At 43.5% G+C, this 20,203-nt stretch overlaps 1 protein-coding gene across 1 annotated transcript; it reads left to right on the top strand.

Moving 5' to 3' along the window:
* Positions 2,883 to 20,136, top strand: LOC8071775 (rho GDP-dissociation inhibitor 1). Its single transcript, XM_002454337.2, has 5 exons — positions 2,883 to 3,673; positions 3,865 to 3,931; positions 19,115 to 19,333; positions 19,488 to 19,612; positions 19,712 to 20,136. The coding sequence occupies exons 1-5, from the start codon at positions 3,422 to 3,424 to the stop codon at positions 19,790 to 19,792; spliced, it is 744 nt and encodes a 247-aa protein (XP_002454382.1). The 5' UTR covers positions 2,883 to 3,421; the 3' UTR covers positions 19,793 to 20,136.

The raw sequence follows: 20,203 nt of genomic DNA, 5'->3' as shown, positions 1-20,203 counted from the left end.
AAATCCCTAAACAAGTGCTCATGGCACCTATAGCATCCTTGGTAAACCATAGATGAATACGAATAAAATGGTTGTGGAGTTCTAATTTCGCTGTGTATAATTTAAATTTTTAAGGTTATACTTAGTTCCTGCTTGGCATAGCTCGACATCACCAATCAATCTTTTTTTTTGGCACAGCTCCGTGAGCATCTTTAAAGCTATTTTGGTAAACTATCTCCCCAAGCTTTTCCTGAAAAAATGCTTTCGCTAAATCCTATACAGTGCCCACAAGTTTAAGATAACCGTTTGCAAAAGGCTCATATGGTGCGCGTGCGCGCGTACACACGCACACAAATGACAAAACTGCCAAACAAGTCCTAAGAGATAAGTTTCATACTATTGTTTGCAAGAATGTAGAATGCAATAAGAATTGTTCTCAATCCTTTGTTATGTAGATATTTTATTGTACATTTTATCTAGACGCCCACCCACAACATTGCACATACACTTATCTCTATAAACATACATACACAAACTTTATCTTTAGGGTGTCCTCAATACGATAGTGATGTAACCTCCGAAAATAATTTAAAAAGGATAGCAACATGCGGAGCGCCGGAGCGTAAGTGAGAAAGAATTTTTGGAAGGACGTGCGAGATAAGTTATTCCTAAATCGCTAGCAGGGTGCTCAGTTTGGTTTTCAGCCAATAGAATTTGATTTAAGCTAGCGATTTGCTCCCTATTGGGGACGTCCTTATGAGCACCTCTAAGTCACTAAGCCAACAGATCTTAAGATTCATGAAGTCATCATAAGACAAACAAACAAAAAAGAGTGTTTCACCTATATGGAACTCGTGTGTTCTTGCATGATTGTTTGAGAAGAACGATACTAAAGAAATTACATTTATACTCTTTTATCAAAAGAAGTTGGAGCATGTAATTGCACCTTGAAAAAAAAAAGAATGTACAAAAGCCTTCTAAAACTAGGTGGTCTCATACCTACATGTACACTTACTGTGTGACAAAATTTGGAGGGAGTATTAACCTGATGAAACCTTACTATTATTGGTCTAATAACCAATCTTATAGGCGCTCAGGTAGTGGTTGCTGGTTGCGTTGTCGATGGCTATTTGAAATTCCTAGAATTTGACTTTATTTGCATCTATAAGATTGTCTCCAACAAACCTTACCCAAAATACAAGACCCATTTAAAGTTTGGGTAGCGCTACAAGCAAAAGGTTCTATACCCATTTTTTGTCTTCTCCAATAACAAGATCCAAAAGAGAATTCTTCCTACAAATGGGTCTCGAAGAGAGAGGATACTCATATCTGAGTTATGCCTCTCCTGGTATTCAAAATGGGTCTTCCGTATAGGTATTCTATTGGAGGCTATAGGTATTGTGTTGGACCCATTTTGTGTTTGAATCTCCTAATGGGTCTCTTGTTAGAGATAGGTTAAGAGGAAGCTATAAGAATGAGAGAAATGAGTTCATAGGGAAGATAAAGTTTGGTTGTCATCAAATCAATCTTAATTTTTTGAATGTTATTCTACTAGTTGTTTGACCTTGTTACCGTATCTAAGATAATAGTTATACATTATATAAAGCAGTAAAGTAAACTCATCTACTCGAACAATATTTTATATAAAGGAGTAAAGTAAATTCATCTCGAGTGGACATATAATCATTATCTTTAAACCAGTCAACTAGAACTGTCAGATTAAGTCAGAAGATCTCAAACCTCAACTTTAGGGTATCTTTGGTCGGGTTTCTAAGAGCTGTTTTTGCTTTAAAAAACCAAAAGCCAACCAAAGGGATAAAGACCAGAAGCTGTTTTTTTCACTGAGTAGTACAATTTTAAAAGCACCTTGGACCTTGCTTTTGGCTTTCTGTTTTTTTTGAAATCGTAATAATATAGAGTTGTTTCGGTTGTTTTAAGGGAGATAGAGATAGAGATAGAAAATAGATTTTATAGTTGTTTGAACCAAACAACTTCATAGCCCACAACTCACAACGGTTTTTTTAGGCACAGCTTAACCAAACACACTCTATTAAGGGGATTTTTTTTAACAACGTGCCACATGCTATTAACTTGTATGCAAGTATACTATTTAACTTCACTATCATAGGAAGTTGAATCTAGGACTTTGGATTAAAGCTCTTGTAACCACTAGGCTAGAGGGTCTTGTTTTCCTGAAAAGGAGGCAAATCAACACAGGGAGGTCATGATCATTAGCGCAAATATAATGCATGGCCGGCCTCCGTTTAATACTGCCTGCGCCTGCATGGTCGTGGTGATTACCGGCAGTCTGGCACGAGAGGATTCTTCACACGGCAGAAAGTTTTCATGCACTTTGCACCCCAACCAGGGCTGAATGGAGCGGAAAATTCGGCGCACCTGCTCGTGTCGACAATGCTGACAAGCTGAGTCGTGGTACTGCCCAGTGATTGGTGCCCCCACTGATTCGAGCGTTACGCCGTATCGAATGGCCTGGAGCGAGTGCAGATCCATGATTGGGCGCGTGATGGACGGCACGGACAGGCCACATTGGACAAGACCCACGACAAAGCTGCCCGCGCGGACAGGGCGGCGCTGTTCAGATCTTTACCCGATGATGAATGGCGCCGGCGCCCGGCAGGTCGATAAAAACCTTTGGCCAGTTTAATCATGCAGTTAACCGATGTTTCCACCACCAGTGTTCTTAGTTTTTACTACTGTGACACACTGTTACTGACGACCTTGAAGAGTGATGAGGATGACCAGGCTGGCTGGCTTTTATCCTGTTTCGTTGCGCTGTCAGAGAATTCAAAACCACCAACGATCTCATCCTCATCCGGCCCATCGCGATTCGCGTCGTCTCGAGAATTAAAACTCCTAACCAACGCCACCACAGGTGTATACTACTACAACCTGTAGGGGTGTTGCAGCGCGGCGCGTTGTGCCGGTCGTGCCCGTCACGTTGTCTCCACTCCGTCGCCTCTCCGTCCCTGCGGCTCCGCGGGCGGAGAATTAAATCCCCCGTTATCCTCTCTGCCACTAGCGCTGCCATCGCCGATCGTTGGATCCAGCCATCTCCCCTCGCCGTCCGGCGTCCGCTCTGCGCCTCTGCGTGCGCGCGCGCGGGGCACGGCCCCCCCCCCCCTTTTGGAGCCTTGCGCCGCGGTCCTTTCCCCCTGTCCGAATCCGCCTCGACGTGTCCGCCTCCCTCTCCCCTCTCCACGTCTCGCTTCCTGTGTGTGTGCTCTGCTCGCGCTCCTTTTGCTGCGCTCTTGGTATCTGTGCTCGCCTCTCCTCGCCTGCCTTCCTTCCTTTGCCGCCGCTGCCACGCTTCTTCCCACTTCTTGCCCCGCCGCTCTCTGCTCGTACCGGGTCCTTCTTGGCTGGCAGACGCCACTGCGTGCGACCCGCGAGAGCTAGCTGTGCCCGGCGCGTGCGTGCGACGATGTCGTCGGCGGTGGAGACCATCTCCTGCTCCAAGGTCGACGTCCCCGCCGGCCCGGAACCGGAGGAGAAGGCCAAGAAAGCAGCGGTGCCCGCGGAGCACGGCGGCGACGCGGCGGCGCCCATCAACGGCAAGTGCGGCGAGGCGGCGCCGCGTTGCCACGAGGAAGAGGAGGAAGATGAGGAGGACGCCCCCAAGGTCATCGACCTCGGCCCCATGGTCAGCATCAAGGAGCAGCTCGAGAAGGACAAGGTACGAACACCCACTCGCTGCCATGCATTCTTCCCTCTCATCAACCGCCATTGACGCCTAGCTTCGTTCCCGTCTGCATGTCGACGATCTTGTCCGTCTCTTTCGGTTACGAAGGAGCCACGTCAATTCAAGTGCGTTTCTTCACTAATAACAGTGCTTCTTTGGGGGGTACGCATGCGTTTCACTCGCAGGACGACGAGAGCCTGCGGCGATGGAAGGAGCAGCTCCTCGGCAGCGTGGACTTCAACTCCGTGGGAGGTAAACTCGCACTCGCGGCTAAAAAATTTCCGAGATTTTTAAGCAAATTGCGTGCGTTTGATTGGCTCGCCGCTCCGTCTGGCGTCCTCGCGGCCTTGTTTAATGGCGCCAGTGGGGCAACGGCACATGAATCACCTACGCATGTGAGCACCGCCATGCCAATTGCCAAGAGATGGGGACCCCGTGACCGCGATGGCCGTGAGCCGGCCATTCATTTGTTTCCCGTGACGTGCTTAACTGCTTATTAATCCGTTTTCTTCGCTAATGCACTATGCACCGGCCACACCCCGTACTGCACGAAACGTTCGCGTCATCGCGCTGCGTTCTGCCGTAGAAAATAAAGACGCGTCCGGGTAAAAGTGAGAGGCGGTGGCCGGTGGGCTCAGCTGCAATGGTCGGTCGGCCGGCCGGCGGCCGGCTTGCCTGTCTTTTCTGCCGGTCGTTTCTGGAGAAAGTTGTGAAGGCTATTGCTATTGCCTGTGAAAGAAAAATAAAATAAATATAGGGGTTTTTTACAAATATAAACATAAAACAAAAGAGTATGAACTATTTATGCACCACCTATCAAGATTTTAGACCTAGAAATGCACATTCAAAGACCAAATCGATCGATGCATTTTACTCTTCAAATGATAGTTTGAACCCTGGACCCTAGAAGTCCAGCTATAGGATACTAAGGCATTGTTTAGTTCCCAAAAAAAAAAAAATTCAAATTTCACTGTCACATCGAATATTGCGGCACATATATGGAGTATTAAATTTAGACGTGTGGCAGAACCTCCTGAATTAATTGGCCCACATGCACACATCATTGTCCCAAAGACTTCTGATCGAAGTGCACGAGTTCCAAATGACTCAAGAAGTCTGTCGGGTGTCCTCGGGAAACCCGAATCATCCACGTAACCTTCTTTTCAGGAATTCCCTCATCAAGCATCACAGTATTACAACATTTCATAGATAAGAGAAATCAGAGTAAAAGCGGAAAGGTTACATAACATAGATTGAAACTTAAGTTCATAGTTTACAAACCATAAGTATTTGATACATAAAAGCTTCGGAACTTTATATTACATAAACCATAGATCACACAATAAGTTTTTACTTGCCCAAGGTCACACATCAGGTTCATCATCATCACTCTCCTCCACAAGAGTAAAATAACCATGACCATCAAAAGGATAATCAAGAGGTTCACCTGCAACATGGGTTAATAAAACCCTGAGTACAAAAGTACTCAACAAGACTTAACCGACTATAAAAGAGGTGAAGACTCAGGTATGCAGGCTATGGGGATTCAAGGTAAAGCTTTAACAAGATCAAGTATTTCTTTTGCATAAAAGCTTACTAAGAGTAAAGCCTACTTTCAAGTTTTAACTCAAGATTATCACTTATAACTAGCCACTATCATTGTCAAACTTTCATAAGCAAATCATCTCTTTCTTACACCAAAGATTCACTTATTACTACGATGATGGTACGAGGATTGAGGCCCCATATCCGAGGAAACACGGCGATTCGAATCGATTAAACCCAGCTGGGGATTCAGTACCACACGACATATGTAGAACTTAATCTTGCATATATCAACCTTTTCTATAGATCCTCCCATACAAGAACGGGTCCAGCGTCACCCGAGAGTACAGTACACCACCATCCTACAGCCAATCTAGATGTTTCCCGGTCATCTCAGATCCGTAAGGTGGGTACACGCTACTCTCGCCATCTCTCCACTCCCAGTACGCGGTTAGCCGTTCTCAAGTATCGGAATAGCTATAGGTAAGGCTTACCAGCGCATGTGGGCTGTACTCAAAGTTCTCAATCACAACAGGCCAATCAACGGTACGGTCCTTAATCGACTCAGTTGGAGACACTACTTTAAGACTCCATTCTTAAAGCAAGTCCACCGACCGGTCTCAAGTTTAAATATTATTAACCATAACAGTATTCCACTACCCTTCAAACGTTCTCATTTGAAAACTTATCTAATAAGCAGGGCTAAGCATACTAAGCATTTTCATAAAGCAGGTATCAAGGTTAATATTGAAATCATCAAGGTAGATAATGCAGCAAATAGGATTCACTCAACTCCTATTCACCTAATGCATCATATTAACTCAAATGATATAAATAACTTTATGAAAATACAAGGATAGGGTTTAATGTCCGGGGCTTGCCTTGGTCGGAGGGGACGTTCGGCAACTCAACAATACCCGAAGGATCCACAAACTCGGAAGAAACCCACTGGGGATCAGCTTCTTCCGGAGCGTATTCTATACGTAAAAGTGCATATGCATGATCATGATATACTTAAGGCATGATAAAGATAGGTTACATGTTCTTGGATGATAACAACAAACTATGATTATCTCGAGTACAATTTACCTTCATGGTAAAGAAATAAATTAATCTAGCTATCAAAGCATAGAGTATTACTAAACCAATTTTATCATCTTTATTAAACAAGATTGTGAAGCTATCATACAACAAAGATCATTTATATGAAATAAACCATAACCAGGGAGCATATCATGCCAAGTAACCATGGTTGTCAAACAATCCAAAATATCACCCCAAAGCCTAAAGGAATAATTATTTCTATTTCTTTTATAAGCATTTAAATAGCTTTATTAATAAACAGAGCATACTTAATCAAAAATAACTGAAATAATTTCTGAAGCTAGATAATATTAACACAAGTTCACATATTAAATTTCATAATTTTTGGATATATCTATAAATTGTTAAAATTCATGGAAGGTTTATTCATTAATAAACAGGGGCAATTTTCATATACATGCAAACTACCAGAAAATGGAATCTAATATTTTTATTGGGTTCTAAACATTTCAGGGAGCAGATACAAAAATTTTCATCATTTTTGGATCACCAAACAATTTATGACAGAAATTCAAACATCAACCATTTTTAAACAAAAAGGAAAAAGAAAAACAAAACTGTGCCTCTGCGGCCCAGGAGCTCGGCCCAAGCCCGCGTGAACTTGGCCCAGCCGGCCTTCCCCCGCGCGCGCTGGCAGTTTTGCAGAAAAACCCTCGACTTCCCTAGAAACCAACCCGCAGACCAGGCTACTGTTCACATGAGTCTACGGCTTTGCAAACAAACCCCTCCCCTTTCTCATCTTTACAACTGCGAGGTCCCCGACGCTCCGGCCGTCCAGAGCGCGGCAGAACACGGTGGCGTGGGTTACGCCGGCCAACTCCGGTCACCCCGAGCCAAACTGAGACGAGCACGAGCACCAGCAAGCAACCCGCAACCAAATAAGCTAGCAAACCCGCACTCTACTGCTCTAACGAACTCTGGCCACGAGCGGCGGCGGACATGGCCGCGGCGGTGCTTACGCCGGTGGCTCTAGGCTGGTAGAGAAAGAATGGAGAGGTCAGGAAGCATCGGTGTCTCACCCTGGGTGTGCTGACGCAGAGAGAAGGAGCGGAGAACAGTCGGGTGTTGCTCGTCCACGCGACCAGTGATTCCGGCGGCGAGCTCCGACGAAGAAGCCGACGTTCCGGTGACAGCTGTGAAGCAACGGAGAAAAGAACGAGTCGATGAGCATCACAAGGTCATGACGAAGCAAAGACGAGAGGAAAAGAGAGCAGAAGGTTGCCCGGATGGGCTGACCACGATGAGCTTGACCACGGTGGCGCTCTGTCGCCGACGGGAAGGAGAATAGTAAATTCCGGTGCTCTGGTGCGAATGAGGAAAGAAGGGTGGGTTCTGGAGATGCGCAAGGAAGTAACGAAGATATGCCCACGGTGAATTTGGATATGGATCAACCGTGGCGGTGAATTTTGGATTGGAGTGACATGCTGCCCGTCGGTGCTCCGTGGCAAAACGACGTCGGTGAGCGCAAGATAGAAAGGCACGTCGCGCTCCACTTCGCCAGCAGCTGCTTCACCTTGCCACGGACGCGAGCACGTGCTTGGACGAGATGAAACGGTGGTTCACGCGCTGGCAAACGCCGATCAACGCTCGGTTGTCCACCGCCATGAACAGGGCTAGAACTTATCCCCATTTACCCCTTTCTGTCCTTTTGCAAAAATCGACCAAAAATTGAACTGAAGTCAAATTTTCACCAAAAAGAAACTTGTGCAAAATTTTGTAAGCTACAAAACATCTTTTGGTGGCCAGAGCTAATTCTGAGTGGAAAATAGCTAGATTGGCCAAACAGTTTGAAATTCAAGCTCAATTCCAAATTTTTGAATTGGGGCAAAACAGAATTTCAAAAATTACTTTTGATTTTGCATAACAACTTGAAAAACTCCCAACATGAAAGTTGTTCAACTTTTCAAGCCCTACAACTTTCATGTTGACCAGTTTTCAAAATTCCAAACAGATTTTGAATTGGGGATTTAAGTTTGAAAAGGGGACACTTTCCGGAAATCTGTATTTTCAAAATTACTTTGAATTTTGTATGGAAACTCCAAAAACTCAAAACACCAAAGTTGTACATCTTGACAATATCTACAACTTTGCTTTTGAACTCAACTTCAAATTTTGCTTTGTTTTTGAATTGCACAAAAAGGGGCAAATCTAGGGTTTTGAAATTAGGGTTTCCCCCCTTAAGCTTCTCGGAAAACTTTCACCCAAGGTTTTAAACTCCAAAACAAGCATCCATACATAAAATAAACACACTTTAATTCCTAAACACATTCATCCAATTTAAACTTATTTTAAGTTAATGCATCAGGGTTTACTTAACAATTAAACTATGCAATGCTCATGATGACATGTTTCGTTTTTAGTTCGCTTAACACGAGAGTGTTACAGCTCTTTCCCCCTTAAAGAAATCTCGTCCCGAGATTTACCTTAAAGGCTAACTACTGGAAAAGGAAATTTGTCAAGCACTTCCATTCCCAACCTTTACAAAAACAGGGGTAGTTCATTATACTATAGATTACAAGGATAAGACAGAAGAAAAGAACTCAGGAAAACTTTCTAAGAGAAACTCTTCGGACTCCCACGTGGCTTCATCTTCGGTATGTTGATTCCATTGCACCTTGTAGTATTTGATAGTTCTTCTACGAGTAACTCGATCTTTTTGATCCAGAATCTTGATAGGATACTCTGAATATGTCAGATCAGGCTTTAACTCAATGTCTTCAACATGAATGATATGATCAGGCACTTGAAGGCATTTCTTTAATTGAGAGACATGGAATACATTGTGAACTGATAACAACTGTGGTGGTAAATCGAGACGATATGCCACTTTTCCACACCTTTCAAGGATTTGATATGGACCTATATACCGAGGTGCCAACTTTCCTTTTACTCCAAATCGAGTGACTCCTTTCATAGGTGACACTTTGAGATATACATAATCACCAATCTCAAAGCTAAGAGATCGGCGTCTCTTATCAGCATAACTCTTTTGCCTGGACTGTGCTATCTTCATGTTCTCTCGAATGAGCCTGACTTTTTCTTCGGTTTCTTTGACTAAGTCAACCCCAAAGAGACTATGTTCTCCAGGTTCTGACCAATTCAAAGGTGTCCTGCACCTTCTGCCATACAGAGCTTCGAATGGTGCCATCTTAATGCTCTCTTGATAACTATTATTATAAGAGAATTCTGCTAAAGGCAAACATTCGTGCCACTTCTCTGAATAACTGAGCACACAAGATCTTAACATATCTTCTAAGATCTGATTGACTCTTTCAGTCTGACCTCCAGTCTGTGGATGATAAGCTGTACTATGCAGAAGTTTAGTACCTAAGGACTTATGCAAATGCTTCCAGAAAGCATTCACAAATTGTGTCCCTCTATCAGATACAATAGTCTTTGGAACACCATGTAGACTCACAATTCTGTTAAAGTATATCTTAGCATAGTCAGAAGCTCGATAATCCTTTCTTACTGGAATGAAATGGGCCGATTTGGTTAGGCGATCAACAATGACCCATATGGAATCAAACCCTCTCGAGGTTCTGGGTAAACCCACTATGAAGTCCATACTAATGTCATCCCATTTCCAAGATGGAATTGGCAACGGTTGCAATTCTCCAGCAGATCTAAGATGAACTGCTTTCACCTTTTGACAAGTATCACATCTAGCCACATAACTAGCAATTTCAAGCTTCATCTTAGTCCACCAGAATCTTTGTTTTAAATCATGATACATCTTATTACTGCCTGGATGGATTGAAAGTCTTGTTGCATGAGCTTCATCAAGAATTTGTTTTCTGAGTTCAGGGACTTTTGGAACTACTAAACGATCCTTGAACCAAATCACTCCAGCTTCATCTATTCTGAACTTGGAATTTGGTTCAGACTGAACCTTTCTTTTCAAAAAGATTATACCCTTATTTTCTTGCTGGGCTGTAATAATCTGATCTTTGATAGATGACTGAACTGTCATATTTGTCAAACTCCCTTGTGGAATCATCTCAAGACCTAACTTTTCAAATTCATAGCACAAGGTAAGGTCTATAGGCTTAATTTCCAGACAATTGCAATGACTCTTTCGACTGAGTGCATCTGCCACCACATTGGCTTTGCCTGGGTGATAGTGTACCTCAATATCATAATCTTTTATCAGTTCTAACCATCTTCTCTGGCGCATATTCAATTCTGACTGAGTAAAGATGTATTTCAAACTCTTATGATCAGTATATATGTGACAAGTATTGCCCAATAGATAATGTCGCCAGATCTTCAGAGCATGGACTACAGCTGCCAACTCTAGATCATGGGTTGGATAATGCTCTTCGTGACGCTTAAGTTGTCGTGAAGCATATGCAATAACTCTGCCTTCTTGCATTAGTACACACCCAATGCCTTTGCCTGAAGCATCACAATACACATCAAAAGATTTTTCAATATCAGGTTGAGCTAGCACTGGTGCAGTGGTCAACAACTTCTTCAAAGTCCGAAAAGCTTCTTCACACTCGGATGACCACACAAACTTGGTATCATTCTTTAGCAGTGTTGTCATTGGCTTAGAGATCTTGGAGAAGTCAGGGATAAACCTGCGATAATACCCTGCTAATCCTAAGAAACTCCGAACTTGATGTACTGAAGTTGGTGATTTCCAGTCAAGAACTTCTTGAACTTTGCTTGGATCTACTGCAACACCTTCAGCTGACAGGACATGGCCCAAAAATTGAACTTCATCTATCCAAAATTCACACTTGCTAAACTTAGCATATAACTGATGTTCTCTCAGGCGAGTCAACACTATCCTGAGATGCTCTTCATGCTCTTCTTTAGTTTTGGAATAGATGAGAATGTCATCAATGAATACCACCACGAACTTATCTAATTCTGGCATGAACACTGAATTCATCAAATACATAAAATGTGTTGGGGCATTTGTCAGACCAAAAGACATGACCAGATATTCATACAAACCATATCTGGTAGTGAATGCTGTTTTCGGAACATCTTTTGGCTTGATCTTAATTTGATGATACCCCGATCTCAAGTCTATTTTTGAAAATACCTTAGCACCAGTTAGTTGATCAAAGAGAAGATCAATACGGGGCAAAGGATACTTATTCTTGATTGTTACCTCATTCAAAGGACGATAGTCCACACATAACCTCAAGGTATTATCCTTTTTCTTCACAAAGATGGCCGGACAACCCCATGGTGATGAACTAGGTCGAATGAAACCTTTATCCATCAATTCTTGCAACTGAGTTTTTAGTTCTGCTAATTCTTTTGGTGGCATTCTATAGGCTCTTCTGGATATTGGTGCTGTCCCTGGCTTGAGCTCTATTTCAAACTCCACATCACGATCAGGTGGCAGACCAGGTAAATCTTCTGGAAACACATCAGGAAACTCACAGACCACTGGAATATCCTTGATTTCCTTAACAGAGATAGCACACACTTGTTCAACTGCTCTCTTAAGGGTAGGAAGATGGATAAGAAGTTGAGACTTGCTATCAGGTAAGTTGACCTTGATGGTTCTATTTAAGGTGTCTATAACTGCACCTCTCTGGCTCATCCAGTTCATACCCAAGATCACATCTATACTCGGATCTTTTAACACTATCATGGATGTTGGAAATATATATCCACCCAAGTCTATTGGTACCTGATGTACCATTTCCTTAGTGCATAGTCGACCCCCAGGTGACTGTATAAAGAACTCATCTTTGGTTGCACCAATGGGTATATTATGCTTTTCCGCAAATGTTCTATTCATAAAAGTATGTGATGCACCAGAATCAAAAAGTGTAAGCGCTGAGTGTTGGGCAACAGGGAACATACCAAGCATCACTGGTTCTCCCTCAGGTATAGCTTCAACTTGAGTATGGAAAACCCTTCCTGTTTTCTGAGTACCCTTACCCTTCTGCTGATTCTGGGCATGACCTTTGTTCTGATTTGCTTGCTGATTTCCAACTGGTCTTGGTGCATTGACATTTGGAACATTTTGCCTTGGATATGGTCATTCACGAGAAAAATGTCCACTCTTCCCACAATTGTAGCAAGGGTTACTGGCAGCTTGTGGTACTGGCGGACGAATGGCAGGAGCATTCGGCTGACGTTGAACATTGAACGGCATTGCAGGCCTTGCAAAACTCTTCTGCATATTCTGCTGCTGAGGTGGCTGATAAGGAGGGCGATAAGATGGGCGGAACTGCTGAGCTGGATGATATACAAGCCTTTGACGCTTCTTGTTGCCGCCAGATGATCCAGACCCTGAGACAAACCCCTTCTTCTTCTTAGCCTCCTTATGTTTGCGGTTCTTTTCTTCACTGGAGATGGCGATGTTCACTGCCTCATGATAAGATATATTGCCACACGATGCCATCATTAGTTGAAGCTTTGTATTCAAGCCTCTCATGAAACAATCCTTCTTCTTTTCATCAGTGTTGACTTGATCAATTGCATATTGGGACAGATGATTAAACTTTCCAATATACTGTATGACTGAGTCATCCCCCTGACGGAGAGCTAAGAACTCTTCGAGCTTCATTTTCATAACTCCTTTGGGAATGTAATGAGCCCTGAAGGCTTTCTTGAATTCTCCCCAAGTGATTCGGTGGCGGGCTGGTTGAACAGCCAGTAAGTTTTCCCACCAAACTCCTGCTGCTCCTCTCAGCTGCTGAGCGGCGAAAACTGGCTTCTGGGTTTCAGTACAGTTGATGAGACTGAACTTTTGCTCCATAGTGCGAAGCCAATCCTCAGCTTCAAGAGGTTCATCAGCTTTTGTGAAAACTGGGGGACGAGTATCTGTGAAGTCAACATATGTGGTTTCCTCTCGGTTATGGCGACCACGGCCACGCTGACCAACATTCTGATTCTGTGCCAACAGAGTTGTTGCATTGACTAATGCTGCAATTGCATCAGCCAAAGATGGTGGAACTGGTGGTGCATTAGGAAAATCATCCCCACCCTGGGACGAACTAGCTCCATGGTTGTTAGCAGACATCTGTTTTATAAACACATCACACTTCGATTAACATACTTACTTAAACATCATGACTTACATAGCACAAACACGTTCATCTTATTTATCATACAAGTCCGCTCCCGAGCAAGACTACTTGAAACCACTATCTTACACAACTTTCCATACTAGAGGTTTTCTGACTAACTAAGTTACAAAGTCAGAAGAGCACACTAGGTCATACTTCGTGCCTACTCAACACCTAGTCGTCATCCATATCCGACTCACTGGTGGTAACACCCTCATCTGGAGTGGGGGTTCCTGGTTCTTCTGCTTCATCCTCAGAAGTATCACTATCCACTTGGATGACAACTGGTCCTTCCTCTGCTGCTTCAGGAGCCTCGGGTGGATTGAGGGCATCCTGCAGCTGGTGCACTTCCTCATGGAGGATGTTGGTATAGGCCTCAAGGTTGACCACATACCCTGCCATATGGTACAGCTGAACTTCCATATTGATGTTGTCAGTGAGCATCAGGCGCAGATCATTCTTCATAAGCCTGTAGGTCCTTGGCGAAGGAGGACCTCCGCTGGTGTCACTCCCGTTTCCGTCGCTGGAGTTGTCAGTGCTGCTGTCACTGCTATCGGAGGGTGGCGGATCCCTTGATGCCAACTGGTGCCTGGGGACACGACCTCCGGTGGACTTGCGAGCGGTTAGGCGGGTACGAGCCATCTGCCAAAATATTTTTATTTTGAATATTAGAACTATATATGTTCCAAGGTTAAAGGATAGAGTTTTACAATTAGATGGACATATTACCTCTAATTATAACAACTTTAAGGAGGAAGGTTAATTACATGTTATCAATAATGATGCATGAAACGTACTTACGAACAAGGCATACATCAAACAAGTAATTAACTTTAAATTAGTCACTTGATATAAAAGTGCATAAACTTTCTTTTCATAATTAGGGCAATATTATAATATTATAAGCATCGTTCCTTGTATATAAATATCACCATAATTATACTAAGAACATATCCATTTGAATAGAAGGATAAGTCTACAGAATGAATTGAGACAAGTTAGAAGCATAAGACAAGCTTAAAAGCAATTTGGACCCAAACTAATTTGAAATTTAGTTTGACTCAAAAGCTTTTGAAGTTTTCAAAATCGAATACTGCTATACTTTCTAAGGGAAACCTGGCTCCGATACCAGCTGTGGCAGAACCTCCTGAATTAATTGGCCCACATGCACACATCATTGTCCCAAAGACTTCTGATCGAAGTGCACGAGTTCCAAATGACTCAAGAAGTCTGTCGGGTGTCCTCGGGAAACCCGAATCATCCACGTAACCTTCTTTTCAGGAATTCCCTCATCAAGCATCACAGTATTACAACATTTCATAGATAAGAGAAATCAGAGTAAAAGCGGAAAGGTTACATAACATAGATTGAAACTTAAGTTCATAGTTTACAAACCATAAGTATTTGATACATAAAAGCTTCGGAACTTTATATTACATAAACCATAGATCACACAATAAGTTTTTACTTGCCCAAGGTCACACATCAGGTTCATCATCATCACTCTCCTCCACAAGAGTAAAATAACCATGACCATCAAAAGGATAATCAAGAGGTTCACCTGCAACATGGGTTAATAAAACCCTGAGTACAAAAGTACTCAACAAGACTTAACCGACTATAAAAGAGGTGAAGACTCAGGTATGCAGGCTATGGGGATTCAAGGTAAAGCTTTAACAAGATCAAGTATTTCTTTTGCATAAAAGCTTACTAAGAGTAAAGCCTACTTTCAAGTTTTAACTCAAGATTATCACTTATAACTAGCCACTATCATTGTCAAACTTTCATAAGCAAATCATCTCTTTCTTACACCAAAGATTCACTTATTACTACGATGATGGTACGAGGATTGAGGCCCCATATCCGAGGAAACACGGCGATTCGAATCGATTAAACCCAGCTGGGGATTCAGTACCACACGACATATGTAGAACTTAATCTTGCATATATCAACCTTTTCTATAGATCCTCCCATACAAGAACGGGTCCAGCGTCACCCGAGAGTACAGTACACCACCATCCTACAGCCAATCTAGATGTTTCCCGGTCATCTCAGATCCGTAAGGTGGGTACACGCTACTCTCGCCATCTCTCCACTCCCAGTACGCGGTTAGCCGTTCTCAAGTATCGGAATAGCTATAGGTAAGGCTTACCAGCGCATGTGGGCTGTACTCAAAGTTCTCAATCACAACAGGCCAATCAACGGTACGGTCCTTAATCGACTCAGTTGGAGACACTACTTTAAGACTCCATTCTTAAAGCAAGTCCACCGACCGGTCTCAAGTTTAAATATTATTAACCATAACAGTATTCCACTACCCTTCAAACGTTCTCATTTGAAAACTTATCTAATAAGCAGGGCTAAGCATACTAAGCATTTTCATAAAGCAGGTATCAAGGTTAATATTGAAATCATCAAGGTAGATAATGCAGCAAATAGGATTCACTCAACTCCTATTCACCTAATGCATCATATTAACTCAAATGATATAAATAACTTTATGAAAATACAAGGATAGGGTTTAATGTCCGGGGCTTGCCTTGGTCGGAGGGGACGTTCGGCAACTCAACAATACCCGAAGGATCCACAAACTCGGAAGAAACCCACTGGGGATCAGCTTCTTCCGGAGCGTATTCTATACGTAAAAGTGCATATGCATGATCATGATATACTTAAGGCATGATAAAGATAGGTTACATGTTCTTGGATGATAACAACAAACTATGATTATCTCGAGTACAATTTACCTTCATGGTAAAGAAATAAATTAATCTAGCTATCAAAGCATAGAGTATTACTAAACCAATTTTATCATCTTTATTAAACAAGATTGTGAAGCTATCATACAACAAAGATCATTTATATGAAATAAACCATAACCAGGGAGCATATCATGCCAAGTAACCATGGTTGTCAAACAATCCAAAATATCACCCCAAAGCCTAAAGGAATAATTATTTCTATTTCTTTTATAAGCATTTAAATAGCTTTATTAATAAACAGAGCATACTTAATCAAAAATAACTGAAATAATTTCTGAAGCTAGATAATATTAACACAAGTTCACATATTAAATTTCATAATTTTTGGATATATCTATAAATTGTTAAAATTCATGGAAGGTTTATTCATTAATAAACAGGGGCAATTTTCATATACATGCAAACTACCAGAAAATGGAATCTAATATTTTTATTGGGTTCTAAACATTTCAGGGAGCAGATACAAAAATTTTCATCATTTTTGGATCACCAAACAATTTATGACAGAAATTCAAACATCAACCATTTTTAAACAAAAAGGAAAAAGAAAAACAAAACTGTGCCTCTGCGGCCCAGGAGCTCGGCCCAAGCCCGCGTGAACTTGGCCCAGCCGGCCTTCCCCCGCGCGCGCTGGCAGTTTTGCAGAAAAACCCTCGACTTCCCTAGAAACCAACCCGCAGACCAGGCTACTGTTCACATGAGTCTACGGCTTTGCAAACAAACCCCTCCCCTTTCTCATCTTTACAACTGCGAGGTCCCCGACGCTCCGGCCGTCCAGAGCGCGGCAGAACACGGTGGCGTGGGTTACGCCGGCCAACTCCGGTCACCCCGAGCCAAACTGAGACGAGCACGAGCACCAGCAAGCAACCCGCAACCAAATAAGCTAGCAAACCCGCACTCTACTGCTCTAACGAACTCTGGCCACGAGCGGCGGCGGACATGGCCGCGGCGGTGCTTACGCCGGTGGCTCTAGGCTGGTAGAGAAAGAATGGAGAGGTCAGGAAGCATCGGTGTCTCACCCTGGGTGTGCTGACGCAGAGAGAAGGAGCGGAGAACAGTCGGGTGTTGCTCGTCCACGCGACCAGTGATTCCGGCGGCGAGCTCCGACGAAGAAGCCGACGTTCCGGTGACAGCTGTGAAGCAACGGAGAAAAGAACGAGTCGATGAGCATCACAAGGTCATGACGAAGCAAAGACGAGAGGAAAAGAGAGCAGAAGGTTGCCCGGATGGGCTGACCACGATGAGCTTGACCACGGTGGCGCTCTGTCGCCGACGGGAAGGAGAATAGTAAATTCCGGTGCTCTGGTGCGAATGAGGAAAGAAGGGTGGGTTCTGGAGATGCGCAAGGAAGTAACGAAGATATGCCCACGGTGAATTTGGATATGGATCAACCGTGGCGGTGAATTTTGGATTGGAGTGACATGCTGCCCGTCGGTGCTCCGTGGCAAAACGACGTCGGTGAGCGCAAGATAGAAAGGCACGTCGCGCTCCACTTCGCCAGCAGCTGCTTCACCTTGCCACGGACGCGAGCACGTGCTTGGACGAGATGAAACGGTGGTTCACGCGCTGGCAAACGCCGATCAACGCTCGGTTGTCCACCGCCATGAACAGGGCTAGAACTTATCCCCATTTACCCCTTTCTGTCCTTTTGCAAAAATCGACCAAAAATTGAACTGAAGTCAAATTTTCACCAAAAAGAAACTTGTGCAAAATTTTGTAAGCTACAAAACATCTTTTGGTGGCCAGAGCTAATTCTGAGTGGAAAATAGCTAGATTGGCCAAACAGTTTGAAATTCAAGCTCAATTCCAAATTTTTGAATTGGGGCAAAACAGAATTTCAAAAATTACTTTTGATTTTGCATAACAACTTGAAAAACTCCCAACATGAAAGTTGTTCAACTTTTCAAGCCCTACAACTTTCATGTTGACCAGTTTTCAAAATTCCAAACAGATTTTGAATTGGGGATTTAAGTTTGAAAAGGGGACACTTTCTGGAAATCTGTATTTTCAAAATTACTTTGAATTTTGTATGGAAACTCCAAAAACTCAAAACACCAAAGTTGTACATCTTGACAATATCTACAACTTTGCTTTTGAACTCAACTTCAAATTTTGCTTTGTTTTTGAATTGCACAAAAAGGGGCAAATCTAGGGTTTTGAAATTAGGGTTTCCCCCCTTAAGCTTCTCGGAAAACTTTCACCCAAGGTTTTAAACTCCAAAACAAGCATCCATACATAAAATAAACACACTTTAATTCCTAAACACATTCATCCAATTTAAACTTATTTTAAGTTAATGCATCAGGGTTTACTTAACAATTAAACTATGCAATGCTCATGATGACATGTTTCGTTTTTAGTTCGCTTAACACGAGAGTGTTACAAGACGAAAATAAAAACTAATTACACAGTAAATCGCGAGATCAATCTTTTGACCCTAATTAGTCTATGATTGGACAATATTTGACACAAACAAACAAAAGTGCTATAGTCCCCAAAATCCAAAATTTTTGCCAAACTAAACAAGGCCTAATGTCAGCACCTTCCAATCCTGAAAAGTGGCATACTGGTTGTCGTCGTTGACTCGTTGTTCTGAACTTGTGATGGTAGTTTATCTGTTGCTTTTGCTGCTTTTAAGATCAGCACATCTTGCAGGATGCAGGCATTTGTTCGTGGAGCATTGCCTTTGGTTTAGACTTTTTAGACTAATGTTAGTACACATTTTCATGCATCACGAATTTTTCGTTGTATGTTAAGCACGTTTCTGGTTTTTTATTAGGAACAGTAGACACATTTTCGTGCGTTCATGCTCAGAATCAGCCTGCCCTCCAACGCTCCAATAGAGCACAGATAGTTTTCTGAACGTTTCTTGTTTGAAATTAAAGTACTGTAGTACATTAAAACCTTCTCAGCCGTTTGAATGAAGGGGAGTTGGGCTCGAAGCAGATCTGAATTTTGAACATCCTGCAAATGTTCGCAGAGACGCTGGAGCCGGACGTGAAGATAATGAGCCTGTCGATCCTGTCGCCGGGGCGGCCCGACATCTTCCTGCCGCTGCCGGTGGAGCCCAAGGCCAAGGGCGTGTGGTTCACCCTCAAGGAAGGCTCCCCGTACCGGCTCAAGTTCACCTTCTCCGTCAGCAACAACATCGTCTCCGGCCTCCGCTACACCAACACCGTCTGGAAGACCGGCATCAAAGGTGAGAAACGACACTGAAACGCTGAAACCCAACAACCGCCAGGATCTGCTGGTGGAACACACCATTTGTGCGCACGACGCACGACCACGTCCCCTAGTGTGCCAATCATCAGTTTGGTCACAGCTCACGGTCTGCTGGTTTGGTTGTCACGCAGTTGACAGAGCCAAGGAGATGCTGGGCACGTTCAGCCCCCAGCTGGAGCCCTACACGTACGTGACGCCAGAGGACACCACCCCGTCAGGAATGTTTGCCCGGGGGTCCTACTCTGCCAGGACCAAGGTACGTGTGGATGCAGCACGAGTCCTTTTTCAGTTCAGGGGTGTACAGTAACTTCAGACTTGAGAGTTCACAAGGGTTTGGCGTCTGGGGTTTTGACAGTTCCTCGACGACGACCGGAAGTGCTACCTGGAGATCAACTACACCTTCGACATCCGCCGGGAGTGGCCGTCGACGAGCTGATGATCGGCCTTTGCTCCGGGCCGGGGGCCCTGAGCAGATCAACCGTTTCGTTTCTTCTGTGCTTTTGCTTTTCTGTGTTGGCTCGTCCTGTCCTGTCCGTAGGTTTCGTTCACCATGTTGCTGCGTGCGTCGATGTGTGTTCGTGTGTCCGTGTGTGTGTGTGTGAATATCCCTGGAGTTGAATGGCTTCTCGACACCGTTCGTAGACAGTGCATGTCAGGTCGGTCTACCGCTCTGTGCGTGCGTGGGCGTGTTGAACTTTTGTCAGGTTCTTGTTTTTCGAACTGCCTGTTCCCTGTTGAGTTCAGAGCAATGAAGCTGCCTTTTGCGTAATGCAGTCGTGACCTGACGTGTTCTGTTCTGTGTAACTCGTCGATTTTACCCTTTCGGCACCGTTACATACCGGAGACT

The sequence above is a fragment of the Sorghum bicolor genome, chromosome 4, assembly GCF_000003195.3.
Source record: "Sorghum bicolor cultivar BTx623 chromosome 4, Sorghum_bicolor_NCBIv3, whole genome shotgun sequence".
Taxonomy (NCBI): domain Eukaryota; kingdom Viridiplantae; phylum Streptophyta; class Magnoliopsida; order Poales; family Poaceae; genus Sorghum; species Sorghum bicolor.
Note: the sequence above shows the minus strand (reverse complement) of the source record. Positions and strands in the feature narration are given on the sequence as shown.

What these genes read in the sequence shown, in the direction of transcription:
- LOC8071775 (XM_002454337.2), top strand. Translation starts at nt 3,422, where the DNA reads ATGTCGTCGGCGGTGGAGACCATCTCCTGCTCCAAGGTCGACGTCCCC. An exon ending in AGCAGCTCGAGAAGGACAAG is followed by an intron (nt 3,674 to 3,864) that starts GTACGAACACCC and finishes TTTCACTCGCAG; the next exon opens with GACGACGAGAGCCTGCGGCG. An exon ending in GGACTTCAACTCCGTGGGAG is followed by an intron (nt 3,932 to 19,114) that starts GTAAACTCGCAC and finishes AAATGTTCGCAG; the next exon opens with AGACGCTGGAGCCGGACGTG.